Source organism: Podarcis filfolensis, assembly GCF_964270895.1.
Source record: "Podarcis filfolensis genome assembly, chromosome: 15".
In the NCBI taxonomy this organism is placed as follows: domain Eukaryota; kingdom Metazoa; phylum Chordata; class Lepidosauria; order Squamata; family Lacertidae; genus Podarcis; species Podarcis filfolensis.
The window spans coordinates 20,071,202-20,090,398 of record NC_139618.1 but is presented as its reverse complement, the minus strand read 5'-3'; the positions used below and the strand labels follow the sequence as shown (position 1 = coordinate 20,090,398).

Here is a 19,197-nt window from a genome sequence, read left to right as displayed (position 1 = left end):
TGGTTAAACCACCCTGAGAAATGTAGGAATAGAAGGGTTTCCTAACAACTCTCAGCACCTTTAACAAGCTTCATCTCCCAGAATTATTTGGGGGAAGCCATGATTGTTTAAAGTGGTATTGTGGTGTTTTAAACGTATGACATGAATGTGGCCTTTGCAAAGGAGAAGTAATATTAATAATGATGTCCCACATGTCCCACCCTAACTTCTGCTTATTCATTTTACATCCAGTTAAGGGGTTTATGTTATTTAGTGCTCATACATCCTTTTACTCAAACTGTGATGTTAAGCAAACTACAGACCTTGGTCTCCTCTGTGATCCATTATTAAAATTATGCCCCCCCCTTTATATGGCACAGGTTGTCCTCTGGAAAAGTGAGCCCCGAGAGCATCCGGACGCTCCGTCCGCCCTCCGAATCTTCCGATGACCAGGGCCCACCTGGCAAGCGGATGCTTAGCCCCAGCAAGGAGAAGGAGCTCTCCCTTTACAAGAAGACCAAGCGGGCCATCAGCAGCAAGAAGTACAGTGTTTCCAAGGCTGAGGCAGAAGCTGAGGCGACCACCCCCATTGAACTCATCAGCCGCGGGCCAGACGGCCGTTTTGTCATGGATCCTTCAGAGATGGAGCCCTCCCTCAAGACCCGCCGGATAGAGGGCTTCCCCTTTGTGGAGGAGACGGACATGTACCCGGAGTTCCGCCAGTCCGATGAAGAGAACGACGACCCCGTGATGCCTGCCTCTGTGACAGCCCTCAAGTCCCAGCTGACGCCTCTCTCCTCCAGCCAGGAGTCTTACCTTCAGCCACCAGCATACAGCCCAAGGTTTCACCGGGGCCTGGAGGGGACGGGCACCATGGAGAGCCGCCTCCAAGCCACTGGCCAGGCCAGGCCTCCTGCCCCCAGGCCATTCCACCACGGCCCGTATTACGGTTACCTCAGCAGCAGCAGCCCCGGCGAGATGGACCCTCCGCCTTTCTACATGCCGGAGGTCAGCCCCCTCAGCTCTGTCATGTCCTCCCCTCCTCTGCACCCAGAGGGGCCTTTTGGCCATGCCACCATCCCTGAGGAGAATGGAGAGAACGCCTCCAACAGCACGCTGCCCCTGACCCAGACTCCGACGGGGGGCCGGTCCCCCGAGCCATGGGGCAGGGCCGAGTTCCCTTTCAGCGGCCTGGAATCGTCTCCCATCATGTTCCCCCACCAGCTCCACCAGTGCGAAATGGCCGAGAGCCTGCAGCCAAAGGCCAGTCTTCCTAGGGGACCACCACCTTCCTCGCTCCAGGTCCCCACATCCTACCCTGGCATGCTGGCCCTGGAGGCACCAAAGAGCTGGACTGGCAAGTCGCCAAGCAGAAGCCAACCTTCCATGCCCACCGCCGCCAAATGGCAGGACAAACCTATGCAACCAATGGCGAGTCAAGGGCAGCTAAGACACACCAGTCAAGGCATGGGCATACCTGTGTTGCCTTACCATGGGCCGTCCGAGTCAGTCAGCCACAGCGGCACAAGCACATTTGGCCTGGACACCAGGTGGTACGACCCCCAACCCAGACCTCGGCCCAGCCCCCGGCAAGCCAGGAGGGCTGAGCCCAGTTTACATCAGGTGGTGCTACAACCTTCGAGGCTTTCCCCCCTGACCCAGAGCCCCCTCAGCTCCCGCACCAGCTCCCCAGAGCTGACGGCGCGGGCCAGGCCACGGCCGGGCCTCATCCACCAGGCGGAGATGTCTGAGATCACTCTGCAGCCTCCGGCGGCCGTCAGCTTCTCCCGCAAGTCCACCCCGTCGACAGGATCCCCTGCCCAGAGCAGCCGGGGAGGAAGCCCCAGCTTCCGGCCAGCCATGGCTTTCACTTCTCTGGCCACCGGCTATCCCCCCCCTCAGTGCCCTTCCCTGCCCGTGGAGCCCATAGACGTCTTCGGACAAATCCCCTCTCCGAGGAGGGGAGGGGAGGACATTCTTAGGCCGGAGCCGACACCGACAACCAGTTCGGGGTAAGTGTGTGTGTGTGGACATTGCCTGCTTCCCCTCCCCCCCAGCCTCTCTCTCCCTCCCCGCCTCACCTGCTCCCATCCCTTCCCCACAACTTCTTCCCCTGCCACCATCACCTGAATCCATGTCGAGGCACGCTGCAGCAACTTTTTTGGAGATGGCCTCCAGCTGGGATTTCTAGTGTTATTTCCCCCCTCCCTTCCCTAGTCAAGTTTTGCAGTGTTGGGCCACCCCCTGCCAATGTCCGTTACCCCCTCAGCATGGGCGATTAGATCCATAGGGTCCCTGGCCTTTGGGACTGTTGGGAATTGTGTACTGTTGGTTAGCTCAAGGGCTCTCCCTTTTCCTCCCCCATCACAAGAAATAAAAATATTGAAGCTTTCATTTTTGTTTGGGAGTCACGTGCCGGGATGAAATGAAGAGGGTGTCCAAATGTCTAAAAACTGTAGGTTCAGGTGGTGTTTCTTTTCGCTTTGCAACTGGGTCAGCGAGCCCCAGATATTACCAGTATTTTCCTCTTCTAGTTCCTGGCTGTTTACTTTCCTGGGACATTAAGGCCTTGAGGCCCGCTCTTTGCCTTCTTCACATCCTTCTTTTACCCCCCGAGAGGGTTTGTCATCTTCCATGAACGAAACATGGCCGCACAAGCCGCCTTTTTCCACAACATCTCCAAAAGGGGTGCTGCAGCCCCACCCACAAGACTTGGGCGAGGCGAGAGAAACAAAGACATTAGCCACATGAACAGCTTGTAAGGAGAGGACCAAAAAATTAAAAAAGTCAAAATCTACCCCAAACACACAGAAGTCAAATCAGGAAGCCGCCAGCACCCTCGGATCCTGTCCATGCAAGGGATTGCAGCTGGCCAATTACCTCCAGCAGCTGGTTTTCCAGGTACCAGGGTTGCACCAGGCAAAGCGTCTTCTCTTTCTTTCCGTTTCTTCCTTCTCCTCCCCACACCTCTGTCTTTCACACTAACTGTAGGTGCGCTCTCCTTCCATCCTTTTGTCTTTGTTCAAACAATTTTTTTGTTCTCCGTGTAGTGGAGTTTGACTCCCCTTGCCCCCTCTCTTGATCCCCCAGCGTTGTGGAAATGAGTGGTGGTACCCTGCCCCCCGCCCCGCCCAAATGGCTTGATGGAAACATGTGTAGATCAATTTGGATCAGGAGGGAGAAGTGACTCAACAGCAAGCAAGGAACGAAGGGTGGGCTGGTTAGACTGTGTGGTCAGCCTGGTATGTGAACCCAAGCAGTGGTTGTGGTAGGGTCATTGTAGAGCAAAGGTGTGAGACTTGAGTATAGCGTGGGAAGCTGGCTTTTCACCCCTTTGCCAAACATCCTTGCATTCTACCTATACTCTCTGGTACCTGGAAGCACTTAAGTCTTTGGAGACCCATTTAGCAAGTTATTGGTTGCTGCTTCAGGAGACTGGACCCAAGGGATAGGAGACATGTCTTTGCGCTAAACAGCTGAAGGGCACTGTAAATGACTAGCAAAATGAAAGCAACCTCTGTTACTTTAAACCTATGCTTGTATAGACAATCTGAAACCTAATGGATCCAAGACTTCCACTCAAAGACCACATATGGGAACATATTAGGACACTCTAGAGCAGTGTTCTTGAATATTGGGCTCCCATATATTGTTGATCTACAACTCCCATCATCCCCGACAATTGGCTTAGTTGGCTGGGGATGATGGGAGTTGTAGTCCAACAGCATATGGGGATCCAAGGTTGAAGAACACTACTCTAGAGGACATGTCCACACTTCAAACTTCATACCATTCTAACAGCCATGACTTCCCCCGAAGAATCATGGGAATTGTAGTGGTTTTTCTGCTGAAAACACTTCCTGTTAAGAGATCCCTAACCCACCTTTACCCTCTCACAAGTGTGTCAAATTTAATTTCAATGTGTCAAATTGCTCCCCATTAATGGTACCCCCAAACCATTCACTGTCCTACTTGATGCTGAGGCTGGCCCTACCCTCCTCATGCAACTGCAGTTCCCAGGCTTCCCTGGAAGGAGGAAATGAATGTTGAGCTGGCTTCAGGTCTGCAGCCTGAAGCTTTCTGCAGGTCTGCAGCTTTCTCTGTGTTAGCGCCCTGTTGTCTGTGCTTTGAAGCCATGCCTTCTATACACTTTCGCCATCCTTTCTTTTGTTTCCATTTCTTTTCCCCCTTTGTTTTTCCAGCATTGTTTGTTTGCTTCTTTTGTGTTTCGGTTTCTTTCCCCCTCACTTTTCCTTTTGGATTTATTTTATTATTATTTTTTTCCTCCTCCGTTTGACTTGCTGATGTCTTGTGGAGCTTGGCTCCTTGCGGGTGTTGATAACTGCTTTGTTTTTGATTAATCTCAGCTATCTGGGCAGTGTTGTCGAGACAAGCCACTCCTCAGCTCAATAGGTAAGGGCGATCAATGTCTGGAAGGATGGTGCTGTGGGGCGTGGTTGGGGAGAGGGGCATGGGAGGGGATTCCAAAGGAGGGGGGCTCTTTTCAATAACATATATCTATATATCTATACATTTCCTTTAAAGGGGAATAAGGTATTGCAAAATCCAGGACAAACCTTTGCACACTTAGTCTCTGTGGCTTTTGGGTTTCCCCATTCTCTTGTACATCTCCCTCTCTCTATAAGCACAGACTCTATATCAGCCAAACTTTTTTGGGCCACTGACCCCTTGATTCCATAAACTCTTCCCCAGTGCCCCCTACTCTATAGAAAGCATTACTCAGAATAGCAGTTTGCCTTAGTAACAATAAATTGAACATGTATCCAAAATCCAATTTAGTTTACTTAATTCAACAAAACTAATTAACTTGATCCAGTGATACCAGCTTTTCAAAGTTAAAAAGTCATTTACACCTCTCAGACCTCCCCCCTGCTGCCCCCTTGCTCCTCAAGAGTGTGCCCCATCACCAAGAAGGACCACAATAAATGGATATTAAGTGGAGTAATGTGACTGAAGCAGTGAGCTAAGGTTCTAGCCTAACACTTTTAACCGCCACACCAGTCAGAAGTTCCAAACCCCGTTCTTCAGAGACCCTCCCATATAGCTTGCTGTGTATGAGATTATATTACCCATCTCTTCCCCATACTTAATGAGCAGGCTGGCCTTACCATTAGGCAGAGTGAGGCAGCCACCTCAGGCAGCTGATTTTGGGTGTCATGAAAGGGCAGCAAACTGCTAACTCCCCATTTATGCATGCTATATTTGATGTGACGGTGCACATGCAACATGCCACAAACCCAGAAGTGGAACCTGGAAATGTGGAGCACCCTGGAGAATCTTCCTGGCTCACCAGCAGACCCTCTTTGGGCTCTGGGGAGGGTCTCATTGTGAGCCAGGAGGACTCTCCAGGGTGCTCTATTTACACACAGGGAAACCTGGAACAAAACCGCTGCATAAATTGAGAGATGCCTGTATTTCATTTATAATTATTTTTAGTGATGGGGACAGGAAGCAGGGTTTTGGGATGTTCTGTCTCAGGTGCCAAAATAAGTGTCATGGCCTTGAGAGCTGCGCACCTTGACTGTCAGGAGCAGGAAGAGCCTATTGCAAGACCATACCCTCCAACTTTTTTCTGATGAAAATAAAGACATCCCCTGCAACATTTCTCCAATGAAAATAGGAACATCCTATTCCATCCCCTCCAACATTTCTCCAATGAAAATAGGGATGTCCTAAGGAAAAGTGGGACATTCTAGGATCAAATCAGAAACCAGGATGGCTTCTGTAAATCTGGGACTTTCCCTGGAAAATAGAGGCACTTGGAGGGTCTACGAGACCCACTGATAAAATCTCAAACCGCCAGCCTTGCGTGGCAACATTCCAAATACTGGATGAAAACTCTTTGTTCTCACCATTCTTCTTAGCAAAATAGCAAAAGCAGGGGCTTTGACAGAACCCCTAGTAGTCTGCTGTAAAGGCCTGGTTGGCTTTGCTTGCCCAAAAAATGACCACAAATTGTGCAGGCACTGATTTATGTCCTGCAACATTGATCTACTAGGAGTCTCTTCTTAAACGAGAGAGGCTGGGCATTTCTGCCCTGTGTGAAAACCGGCAGATGATAAGCGACTGCATACTCTGTTGTTATTTAAAAAGAGACTCCATAAAGAAGAGAGGCAAGTGATAGCTTTATGATTTGGGGTTGTAAAGTTGTCAGTGGGTGAAGCGTTGCTGGGCACTTTATGACCAGGTCAGTATACAGTCTTCCCCACCCGCAAGCACACACACACACAACCCCACTGTTTTATGGAGCCATAAAAACTGAAGAGGGACATGGTTTATGAGATTTGTGCAGACGCCTTAGATCAGCTCACTTCCATGGCGGGGATGCAGACAAATTTGGACAGGCATCTGGAGCATTGCTGTCAGTGTCTCTGGATGACTCTCTCTTCTGCAACATAAAAAACCCAGTGCCGTCTTCTGAGGACTGGGGAATGGAGTTCAATACAAGGTCATGCCAGGGGAACTGCAGGCCAAGTTACACTTAAGATCCTGGGTGATTTATTCTAGGCCTCCCCAATGGAAGGCCCATTAATACCCAGTGGCAGCTTGGATGGGACTGCTATACCAGGCCCCTTAGTCCACCACCTACTGCAGTCTTTTGCAGCTTGGCACCCTCCAAATGTTTTGGGACTCCCATCAACCCCAGCCAATGGTGAGGGTGATGGTAGGTGTAGCCTCAACAGCAGTATCTGGAGGGCCACATGCTCCCCATTTCCTGCCTTGGTAGATCACATGACCAAAAGATAGGAAGCCACTTTGAATCAGGTTGGACCATTTGTCCCTCTAGCCCAGATTGTCCTTTCTGACTAGCAGCAGCTTTCCAGGATCTTGGGAGGAGAGTCTTTATCATCACCTGCTACCTGAACTGTTTAACTGAGCCAGGGACCTTCTGTTTTCAAAGCAAAGACTGTGCCACTGAGCCATGGCCTGGTCTGATTTGCATTGTCATCACCCTCTTTTCAGTTTTTAATCTGGGCTGTATGTACAACACACACACTCAACATTCTGCACATTTGACAATTCAAATTTTGCATCAATGAAAGCTGGTTAAGGTACCCTCACCAAACATTTGCAAAGTTTGCATGATGCTCTTATTTCATATAATTTATTTTGTTTTTGCTAGTTGTGGAGAGCAGGCTGCTAAAATCCTGTTGCACACACCTTGTCTGGCTTCTGGGATCTCAGCAGGCATTGCCCACACATTTTCAAAAATATATGTGTGTCCGTATGGGCTAGAAACTTGGCTTTTCATCATGAAGTTGAAAGCATTGGTTCTCAGATGGGGGCGAAGCACTGGTTCTCAGGAAGCTGAATTGTGGGTGTGCAGCACCCTGCAGTCCTTTAGGATATAAAAAGCTATGTGTGTGCACTCAGTTCACTGTGAATTTCTGTTAACCAAGGACAGGTCTCCTTGTCCCCTCACAGTTAATCTCATCACTGTAATGGGAAACCCAAAAACCACAAGGCCAAGCTGGTGTCCTGCGTGCTCTTCCCTTAAGTGGGGCAGGGCCTTCTGCTCATAGCCCTAGATGTGAGCCTAGGTGGGGGTTGGCCAGGACTTGCATATGCCCTGACAGTTGTCACTCTGGTGTACATCTTTTGGAGTTTGAGGACTCTTGTCTGTCTGTCTTTTTTGGAAGAGAAGAGTTTTCCCCTTTAAAGGCTGTCCATGTGCCAGTTCTCTGCATGCATTTCACACTCGCTCTGGCTTGGAGAAGTTGTAAGTCCTCTTTGTCTGATTGCTTTTTCTCTCTTATTTCATTATGATTTCTACCTTACGTTTTGCTTTCTTTCTCTTTTCTCACTCCATTGTTACTACTTTTTCCTCCTCTTTCCTTCCCCTCCTTCTCCTGCCTTCTCCCCCCTCCCACCTCTCTCTCCTCACCTCCCAACCTCCGCCTCCTGTCCCTTGTTCCTCTCCCTTCTCCATCCCTCTCCTGTCAGCATGGTGAAAATCCGTTGTGTAGACAAGTTGTGCTGTCCCCCGCAAACCTGGTGAAGGGATGCCTTTATCTGGTGTGTGCCCTGCTCTTTTATCAGCTTCCTCCTTACCTCATTGCGCTGCTGCTGCTACTGCTGCTGGTGGTGGTGGAGCCTGGCACGGCAGTAGGAAAATGCTTGGGGGGCAGGATGGGGGCATCTTTCATTGACTCAGCTTGCAAATGGCTATGCAGCAGTATCACTCAAGCGTAGGTCCTTCTTGGAGTTTTGAGGTGGCTGGCAATCCCTTAAAATGGAGAAGGAGGGGTTTCTGTGCTTAAAAGCTTCAAAATCCTAGAGGCTGTAATCCAGCATTTTGGGGAGAGACTCTATTTATTGAGGTAATGCTGTGCTCATTGTGCCTTTCCAGCTCGGTGTCTCATTCCAGTGCCAAGGGTTGCCACTTCACCCTTACATTTCTTCCTCTACTCTTCCAACCTTCAGCTGGGAAGGAAGATCCAGAGAAATAATAGCTCCCGATTTCTGCCATTGCTGACTAGTAGAACTGCTCATTTTAGTTGTTCTTTGTTGTTGGCATTCAAGAAGAATACTGTGCCATATAGGCAAACCATGTATCTCTTCCAGGTGTTTTTTCTCCTCTTGTCTTTGGAAACTCTGGAAGGAAGCCATATTGGTCTTTTCTTGCTTTAGCCTAGTTTTCACCTATGCTCAATTAACATGAACTGGACATTTCAGGAAAAACTTATCCATTTGAGCCCTAATTATATAGAGTCTGGGTAAGAATTTGAAATGTGGCTAACACACCTGGTACCATGTTTAGTTTAGTTTTTGTAAAAAGACAAATCTATGGGCCACAACATTAGCGTTTATTAGGAAAGAGTGGGGTGATACTCAACTAGGTTTACTCAGGGAAAACTCACTGAAGTGAATGAACCCAGTTTAGTAATATCCATTCATTTCAATGGGTGTGCTCTGAGTAAAACTTACTTAAATACTATGTTGTTATTGTTATAATAATTATTAAATAATGACATGTACATATTGCCCTTCATCCAAAGCTCACTGGGTAGTTTGCGACATAAAAACACATAATAACAAAATAATAATCATTGCTCGGCCCACAAACACATTTAAAAGGTCATAGATTGTTTAATCAGTCAAAGGCCTTGTTGAAGAGAAATGTTTTCACTTTGCATCTAAAGATATGTAATGAAGTGTCAGGTGAACCTTCCTGGAGAGAGCATTCCACAAATGGAGAGCCACCACAGAAAAGCCCTGTTCTCGTGTTGCCACTCTCCTACCTCTTGTGGAGGAGGCACACAAAGAATGATGATTCCAGGGTCTGAGACAGTTCATATTTTACATTCAGAGGATCCCCAAACCATTCATCTCTTTAAAAGCTGGGAATAAATGACTTTGAATTGGTAACTTCCTTAAATACCCGAAGAGTTTCCTTTGAACCATTTTAATTTGTTCACAGCTGAAGATAGAAAACAGGGTGAAATGGACCATTAGTTTAACCATTGGTTTAATTTAGTATGGTCTTGTGTTGGCCTTCATTAGAAAGTTTTACTCCTTTAAAAAACTGTACTTGACATTTAGTATTTCCAAAGCAAAGCTTCTACACTATCTAATCTAGGCTATTCCATTAGAAAAAGTCTAAAATACCCAAATTAGGAAGCAGGGAGAATGACATATTTCCTAGACACTTCCAAGTATATACCATTATAAATGTGTTAAGGTGCTACAACACTATTTCTTGCATTTACTTTCATAGACACATATGGCTATCCCTCTAGAAATTTTTACAATTGATGTAGTCCATAGGAACATAGGAAGTTGCCTTATATTGTGTCAAACCCTTGGCCCATCAAGCTCAGTATGGCCTACACTGACTGGCAGCAGCTTTCCAGGGTTTCAATCAGGAGTCTTTTTTCCTACTTTGAGATGCTGGGGGTTGACCCTGGGACCTTCTGGGGGTGCAAGATAGATGCTCTGCAGCTGAGCTGCGCCCTTCCCCTGAGAAGTAAGAAGGACTTACATTGCAGGTGATGTTGAAGAGTGGGTGACATTTCATCAATGTTAAATTAATTAGCCTCAAACCCTAAAAATGGAACCGCCACTGCAGGGTGGTCTGAATACCAAAAACTGGATACGACACTGGATTTAGGGCAGTGCCAGCAGTTCCCCTGCACAGGACACCGAGCCAAGGTGGCACAAAATAGTAACAGCAACATCAACCTGTATTTCTGTGGGTACCTACTGAGAAGATCCATAAAAAAGCAACTGTGCCAAAAAGAATTACTGTGAAAATTAGAAAGATGGGGCAAGGGGTGCCAAATTTTGTCTTCGCTCAGGCTGCCATATACCAAAGTCCGCCCCTGCTGTGTATGAACAACACTAACCACCACCAACTTTAAGTTATGCCTGTGAACTTCTAATGTAGGCATCCACAAACTCAGCCCTCCAGATGTGTTGGGACTACAATTCCCATCATCCCTGACCACTGGTCCTGTTAGCTAGGGATGGTGGGAGTTGTAGTCCCAAAACATCTGGAGGGCCAAGTTTGGGGGTGACTGTTCTAATGGCTTATTATAGAAAACTTTTGGAAGCAGATTGCTGGTCAAGAAAGAAAGGCCTTTGCCTCAGCCAGAAAGGTACACCTTATACTCTAAATCTTAATCTTGATTGCATCACAGTGATACTGTTATTCTTTTCTTGGAAATCCTACCTAGTTTAGACAACAAACAAATGTAGTCTATCTCCATCCTTAACTGACAGGGATTTTTAAAAAATGTTACAAAACCATCACAATTTCTTTTCCTTCTAGAACAGGCTTAGGACTCAAAAGTAAAAGGAATGAAAATACAGTAAGCCACACAAAGGCTTGTGTATGATTTAGAATTTAGGATTTTAAGTAAGAATGCAACAAATATCCATGATACGTTAAAAAAATAACTGGAATGCCAACCTTTGAAGCCTTATGTGCTATTGATTAGTGGCCTTCCTTCCTTTGCCATCTAACATTAACTTGTGGAAAAACTGAGCTGAGCTTCTGCTATCTTAATTAAAGTAAATATCCTGCATTCATCGTTGCAGATAAATACCCCAAATACAGCAACAGATTTCTGAACAGGTATCGCAGATTTGTGTAATAAAAAGGTGGGGTGGGCGAGGGGATTGATAACAGTTCACAAGTAGGCCAGTTGCACTGAATAGTGTCCAATATGGTGATTTTTTATGATATAGTATATAAATACTTTTATTAAAAAAATAAATAGCTCAACCTAATTTATTTGTTGCATTTGTATGCACTTTTTTCCTCCATGGAAATAAAGGTGACCTATGTGGTTCTTGTCCTTCTCATTTAATGCCTACAAAAACCCAGTGAGTAGGTTAGGCTGAGAGGCAGTGGTTGTCCTAAGGTCACCCAAGGAGCTTCGTGACCGGGTGGGAATTTGAACCTGGTTTCCCAGGACCTAGTCCAGCACTTTAACCACTACACTACACTGGCTCTCCAGTGCTTTAATAGGGAATTGTGCTCAACAATAGCCCAGCACTCAATGCAGATGTAAGCATGGCAGCTATTGGAATGGGCAAGAGTGGTGAGCCATAGGCTGGCATGATGTGCAATAGCACACCAGCCAGCCAATTCTGCATTAGGTAGTATCCAAACTAGTGTGTGCCATTACAAGTTGGAAAATCCTGCCAATGCAAAAAAAAAGTCTATCCATTTTTGTACATTTGTCCTGAACATGCAGCCTGTCTTTTCACCAAAATAATTGGAGAGGTTTCATAGTCTTTCATGCTTAGAATGCTTATTTTTATGCAACTAGTATAGCTATATATATATATATATATATATATATATATATATATATATATATATTCTTATATATTTTAGGTTTATTTTGCCTCCCCCCCAAAAAAATAGTCCATGCACACATTTCCTGAGTGTAGGCTGGGGAAATGTAGATCAGTAGAAAAGATGTACTGCAAATCACAAAGATGGCACAAAAATGTTCAAGGTGACTTGTTTTGCTCCCCATCTTATCTTATCTAGTCCTTGTATGAGGGAGATGTCTGATATGAACTGTTGCTTTGTGTTGAATATGTGTTACACACAGAGAGAGAGAGAGAATTTTAATCTTTGAAACCTTATTATGAACGTGCTTCAGTTAGCAGCCCAGTATGCCTCATAATCTAACATTAACAAGGGAAAAACATAATCTGTTTCCTGAGCTGGGCTAATGCAGTTTTCTGGATTAGTAGTTTACAAGGAAGAAGAAAAAGAAACTTCATCACTTTAAGCTTGATTCCAAATGTTCTGCAGGAACAGGGAAATGCAAACTTGGGCTGGAGCTCCTTTCTGCTGCCGTCTTCTGCGTCATTGACTGGATCTTGACAAATGGCCCACCGCCACCTTCCATCGTCTCTTAAAAAAACTTCAAATGGGAATGACTAATCTCTCTCTTTCTGCCATACTTTTCATACTTCTGCTGTTCGTGTCCCAGCTTGTTAATAACATTTTAAATTTTGCTGAAAATTGTGTGTTGGCGTAATTGTCCCAAATGGTAGGACACTCAGATTGGATATTCAAGACACATGTTAAAGGAAGCCTCTCAGGGTGTTTTTTAACAGACAGTGTTATTTTGCTTTCTCTCCATCTGCTTCTTTTGTTGCATCTCAAGTTTGAACATGGGAGTTAGGCTGTTATGGGAGGCAGTGAAGAACCTGAGATGCCATTGAAAAAAATGCATCTTTGAAAAAGCTGAAGTCAAGGAGCTGGAAAGATGTCCTACATTCCTTTTGTTGTTGCTGTTATCTACCTATTTAAAGCTGGCCTTCCTGAAAGAACCCACTATTTGCAACCATCTCTGTTCCCTGGATCTTTTTTAAAACAGCGAAAACACAAGAGACGCTTTGTTTGCAGTGCAGCAGAACAGAATATGGAAGGAGATGAGAATCTGAATAACATTTCAAGAACCCAAGAGAAACAGTGAAGATAACATGTTGCTTCTATCTGTTCTACATCAACATTTATTCAGACTTCCTTCTTATCTCCATACCAGAAGTATTAGGTTCAATAAATATCTGCTCGTACTCTGTAATTCTGTATTTCGTCACTTTTTTTAACCAAAAGGGAAGAAGAAAGAAAGCTAGATAACATTTTTCCATCACTAGATTTACCTGGGTTTTGAGGGGTTGCTGCATTCCAAACAGTTAGCCTTGAGTATTTTGTTTCTCTCACAAAACTCTTCATTCCCAGTGCTCAGATTAGATAACAGTAGATAGGATCCTGACCCCCTTAGCTGCTGTTTTGAGAAATTGAGGTGGGGGTATTATGTGGCTAAAACCGGGCTGGGCCTTATGGAATTTATTACAGCCAGCCAGTCTCCTCCTCATTCAAGCACTGATCTGGCACAATATTTGCTACTGAGGGCTGAAGCACAGAGCCCAGGACTTTACTAGAGCAACATGAAACTAGGCAATGGGTTTTGAGAACTGTGCAAGGCAACTTTTGCTAGGCTGGTGCACTACATGGGTTTTAGAATACAGTTATGCTGACTGAGGCTGATGGCAGTTGTATGCATCTAAAAGAGCACCAGGTTGATGAAGGCTGGCATAAGGTCTGGCTCACAGAGTTTGTGTTTGTGTGTTTATATAATATATCTGCTTTGGAACATCCTCCCCTAAATCACATGATTCTGAAGGAGAAGAAGCAGGATGATACAGCATGAATGGGGGGGGGGGGGTAATAAGAAACAGAAGTAGAAAAATCAACAAAGAAATGAAAATATGATACTATGTTACACTACTGTGAACTAAGTGTAGCTCATTATATTTGCAACCAAATCTATCTATGTCTAGTCTAGTCACTCATTTATTATTTATTGCATTTATACCCTCCTTTCCCCCCCCCCCAGGAGCTTAAGGTGTTGAACATGGTTCTCCCCTTCATAATTCAATCCCCTCAACAACACTGTGAGACTGAGAGGCAGTGACTGGTTTCCAAGATCACCTAGTATGCTTCATGATGTTTTGAACCCTGATCTCCCAGATCTTCATCCAACACTCTAACCACTACAACCACACTGGCTGTCTAGTCCAGCATTCTGCTCCCACAGTGGCTAATCAGATGCCTATGAGAAGTCCTGTGATGTGGCTTGCCCCCAGCAAAGGAGAGACTCGCCCCCTCTGTGGGTGCCAGAGAAGATTGCTGCAGTGCTATGCACAAGGAAGGGGACATTGACAAGAGAAGCAACTCTTTGTGAAGGTTGTCCTGGCCCTGGACTTTGACGGGTGTCCCCAAACTAAAGAGAACTTTGGAAGATTTTGCCACAGTTGCTGCCTCCACAGTGCATTCCTTTTTGTTTCTGATCCCCCAAACAGTCAAAACCTGTTTAGCTCCACCTACTTGGTCTAATGGACCAGTTACCAAGACATTGCAAATGACAGGACATTCAGGGCACATTGGCAATGTTATGGGTACAGTGGTTCAGCTGAGGGCAGAGAGACGTAATCTCTTTCAGTCCTTCACCTGATCCTTTAGGGCAGCGGTTCTCAACCTGTGGGTCCCCAGATGTTGTTGGACTACAACTCCCATTATCCCTGAGCTCTGGCCTTGCTAGCTAGGGGTGATGGGAGTTGTAGTCCTACAACATCTGGGGACCCACAGGTTGAGAAAGGCTGCTTTAGGGTAGGAGTGGGGTGATGGGACAAGCGTTTGAGCTAGAGCAAACCTGCCCTGTGGCAATCCAGAACTTGTGTTGGATGCCTGGCTATCTATCTTGAAAATAAGAGAGAAGGCCTTTCAGCTCGCTTCAAACCCAGTTTGTCCAGAGAGAAATTCAGGAGTGGGACACTACGTCCCTCTAGAACAAGGTGTAGTCAGCCTCCTGAAGAACATTCTAGAGATGGTATACCATTAAAGAGAAAGCCCTTATCTAAGAAACAATAGATTTAGCCCTGCAGATGCTGTTGGTCTCCAACTTCCATCATCCCTGATGGCCATGCTGGCTGGGGTTGTTGGGACTTGGGGTCCAACACAGGGCATGTGGAAGAAGCCCCATATTAAGTTCTACAGATTCTGATGGAGCAAGTATGCTTTGAGTTGTAGCTGTAGCTCCAGCCAACCCAACAACATGACATTGCCTATGGCAAAACCCATCAGCCGGAGCGGTGGTTGTCCAAAATCAGTTTGCAGTGCGACAGTGTAATGGTCTAGATACGTCCTTTGAGAAAGTCGTTGGTAGTCTAGGAGTTCTCCCACTTTCTCTTGTACCTTTCAAGACAGTTTGCAATGTTCCTCTCCCTTGGACTTGTGTGCTGTATGTTTGTGTGGTGAATATGCAGAAATGATATCTCACTAGGACAAAACTGGGATGAATGCAAATGTATATTGGAAATAAAGTTCAGAATTTTATGATCTTCCCTCATTGCATCTGCCACCCAACACCCCATGATACTTTCATGTCCTTCACCTTTTTGTGCTGTGGAGTTGGGATGCATCCTTTTGCTACTAAATTTTGGTAATTTGCCTCACCACTGTGGACACCTGTTATATGACTTTTTTTTCTTTTCTTTCACATTTCCTCCCCTCTTAATTCCAAAAAGTGCCTTATTGGACATTAGAATTGATACTTTAATTTTTTTTTTTAAAGATTGCAGATCATTTTAATTCAAGAGCCTTGGTGCTAGTTTTATTTCAATTTTTTCCAGCATGGTTCATTTCTAGAGATCCAGCCATTTGTAGGAGTTTGCTTCCATTCGCAGGAATGGCCAAGGGGTCGGAGTCTTAATGTCTTTTTTCTATAACCTTTGCCTGGTTCGACCTGAGCAGCATTTGTTGTGGGAGTAGCAAAAAAACATATCAAACAATTCCCAAAGAATGAGCTGGTAGGGTTGGTTGGGGAATGCCAGGGGTGTCTGGCAGTGTGGGGTGATAACACTAATATATATATATATATATTCATGAAGAGGTGAGGGAAAAAAGGTTTCCCCTCCAGCACCAGTGTGGTGGTGTGGACCCTTATTTCACCTTCCTAGGACCCTCCTCATATTCCCCCCTCCTTTTCCACGGCAGACCTGACAGAGGTGGAATGCTCTCTTCCCAGCAGAGAGACCTCCCTTGAGACAGAATACGGCAGGGGGCCACTGATGGCGCTTGTCTGTTTTGTCTTTCTAGAAAACGTCCATCTCCAACCCGGAACGCTGCTGCACCTGAGAGGCTCGAAGCTCTGAAATACCAGCGGATAAAGAAGCCCAAAAAGTCATCCAAGGGCTCCTCGAAATCCAAAAAACAAATCAGTGAGTGCGAGGAACACGAGACTCCCGGCTAATCGTCCCACCCCCCGCCCTGCCTGCCCCTTGCCACTTTGGGCCTGGCACAATACTCATTGAAGTCAATGACTTGTAATGAGAATTGATTCCGTCTCTGGGCCTAGAGAAAGTGTGCTACTCTGTCCTGTTTTTTCACCTGTTCACGGGATCTTCAGAAGTGAAAGGTTCCACCACCCACCCACCCCACTGATATTTGCCTCCATCCCTTAAGCCAAAAGGTAGTTTGTAGCCCTTTTCACCTCCAGTTTGTATAGACCCTGAGCTGGTGTTCCCTACAGTTTTCCGGTGGATTTCTCTTTAAACTCAGCTCCTGTGTCTCATTTCCTTTTTCCTCCTACCCCAGTTCCTCAATAAACTCTCCTAACTCCTCCTCCTCCTCCTATTCTGCCCTCCTCTTGGTTACATCTTTATTTAAACAAAACCCTGCCTCGTTCCCAAGGATCATCCATCCTCTCAGCAATCCCATGAACATCTCACACCCTCTCTGCATAAAGCAAACCTTCCCACCCCAAAGCATTGCTTTTCTTTCCCCTGTTCTCCTACAATCACGCAACTTTTCATGTGCTAAAATAATACCTCTCTGCCTTGGTTATATTTTAAGTTGTGTACTGAAATTCTTTTTCCTCCTTCTTTTTGTTGTTGGCTTAAAAAGAACAAAGAACGAAACAAAACTGCTGATTGCCTGTGCATCCCGCCATGATGCCTGTGCAAAATGCCTAACCACCCTCTTCCTCTGCCCTTGTCACCTTCCTCCTCAGATGGTTCTGCCTCCCAGGTTCAGCAACACCCTAACTCTCAGGTACTGTGGCCTGACGAAGCTGTCTGTCTCCGGAAGAAGAAGAGACATCCTCGCCAGGACCCCTTTGCCCGCCTCTCAGCACTGAAGGATGACCTCTGCCACCGGCAGGTTCCTGAGGACCAGACAGCCATTCTCAATAGCGTGGACCATGATGATTCCAGTGGGCATGCAACCTTACTTTAGAGTAGCACCAGCCAGAGAAGGGACAAGGGGGAAGCTGGGTGTGTATGTGTGGAGGGGTGGGGCAGGATAAGGGTGCAAATATCTTGTGATCAGGCAGAATCCACAGAGAAACAGTGGGGAGAGAAGAAGCTGAAGCACAGGTGTGTGTGCACGCTTGTATGTTTGTGGCTCATCCATACTGGAGGGTGTGGGCTTCAGTCTTGTTTTTGGGTACCAACATGGGGGCGGGAAGTGCCTAACAAAGCAATTAATAACTTACATATGGTGCGCAATATCTTTGTGTGGTATTTGATAGGAGTAAACCCAACATGAAGTCTTTGACTATTGCAGGATGGGGGGACCGTTTGCATCTCCCTGTAGCATTTTCAGTTGCAATGCAATCCATTAGGATAGGCAATATCCGAAATGAGAGAGGAAGGGAGGTGGGCGGGCATGGGAGAAACATCCCTGCTTAAGCAAATCAGCTTTGTTTGGATCTCCTGCAGAGGATCAGGCAAAGGAAGAGATCAGTTCATGGAGTTCTGTAGGAGAGGGAAATGGAGCTTCGAAGTGACCACCCTTTGTAAAAATATTCATCATAATAATCTGGTGAGCCTCAAACCTTCTTCTCTGTGCTGTGGCTTCCGTCTTATGTGTCCTGGAAGGAGGATGAGATTTTACAACTTGGTTTCCAAAATTATATATATACAGTGGGGGTTGTTTTTCTAAAAGGAAAAAAAAAAGTATAGATACAGGATACAATGTATATTTATACAGTGTGTGTTTCAATTTAGGTAGAAAACACTGGGGGGGAGAGAACAAGCTTTCCTAATTTAGGGAGTGGGTTGGGAGTGATATAAGAATTACCACAGGAGTATCATGGGATGCAGTTAAGAAACCAAGATTTCAAGCTGAGGTTTATGACCCGATGGATTTTATTAATGTGGTGCAAAAATTGTAATGGAAAAATTACCAGCACACAAACACACACACACAAACACGCAAAATCTGCTTGTTTCAACTGTCACACCTTTTTGATGTCTGAATATTCTGAGTGAAAGTACAAATTACAGTTTACTTTCTTATCTGTCAAATGAAGACCTAGAATTAGAGTATGTATTGTGTTTTGCACAGTTGAATCAATGTACACGAGAACCTTCTTAATTTCCACTAAAAAGGCTGGAAGGTACCTATTTTTTCCCCAGACTAGAAAAGAAGGTGGCAGCTTGTTGAAAAATTCTGGTATTTGCATTCATCTCCCTGATCATAGATTGTTGCAAATGGTAGGTTTAGAATGGCTAATTTAAAAGTGCAAATCCTGATAATGCTAGTATCTGTTCAGTAGTATACTATGAAGAAAAAGAGTCTTCATACAGCAAAACCTTACTATATCAGTGCCTCCATTCACATAATGTCTGCTGAAGTGAGGAAAAGCTGTTTTAACTCTGTGTGTGAGCATTACTAGGTGAGGTTCTCTGTGATTTCTTATGCTTCCAGTCCTTTCCCAGACAGTAAATCAGGTGTGGTGTTCCAATGCAGCAGAATGCGGTGGCAGAGTCCTGAGGTGGTGGAATCCACAACACCACTCATGACACTCATGACAATAGGTTGTGGGTTCACAGCTCAATGGGATAGGCAGTTGCTGATGTTCGCTTATTCATTCAATGTCTAGAACCAGAATCAGTTCACTGAAAATGATTGGTATTTGCTGCTGCTGCTGCTTTCTGTTCACATACAACATGTAATTGATTGCATCCCCCCCCCTTCCATTGTCATTGTGTTTCCATTCATTGAAATGATTGGGGTGGAATAACCTAATGGCAACACAACTTGCATAATTAAGTTACATGATTTCAGCACCGCGGACAGCAAGGTGAATAGTGTAGCTTTGATGGAAGTCGAACTACAGTGGAATGACATCTTAGTTGCACGTTATGAAAAAGATGCCTTCT

General features: G+C 45.6%; 1 protein-coding gene across 6 annotated transcripts in view; it reads left to right on the top strand.

The window, feature by feature from the left end:
- The window catches only part of IGSF9B (immunoglobulin superfamily member 9B), a 119,588-nt gene extending 100,725 nt beyond the window's left edge, over positions 1-18,863 (top strand). For 2 of the 6 annotated variants that reach the window (XM_083588313.1, XM_083588312.1), the window contains exons 18-20: positions 360-1,991; positions 16,130-16,251; positions 17,043-18,863. In XM_083588313.1, coding sequence (XP_083444439.1) covers positions 360-1,991; positions 16,130-16,251; positions 17,043-17,266 — 1,978 coding nt within the window. In that variant the 3' untranslated portion in view covers positions 17,267-18,863. Of the gene's footprint in view, positions 1-359; positions 1,992-2,513; positions 2,881-4,346; positions 4,393-16,129; positions 16,252-17,042 lie in introns of those variants that run through there. The other 4 variants (XR_014542072.1, XM_083588315.1, XM_083588314.1 and 1 more) reach the window with 4 other exon arrangements.
- The last annotated feature ends 334 nt before the right edge of the window (positions 18,864-19,197 follow it).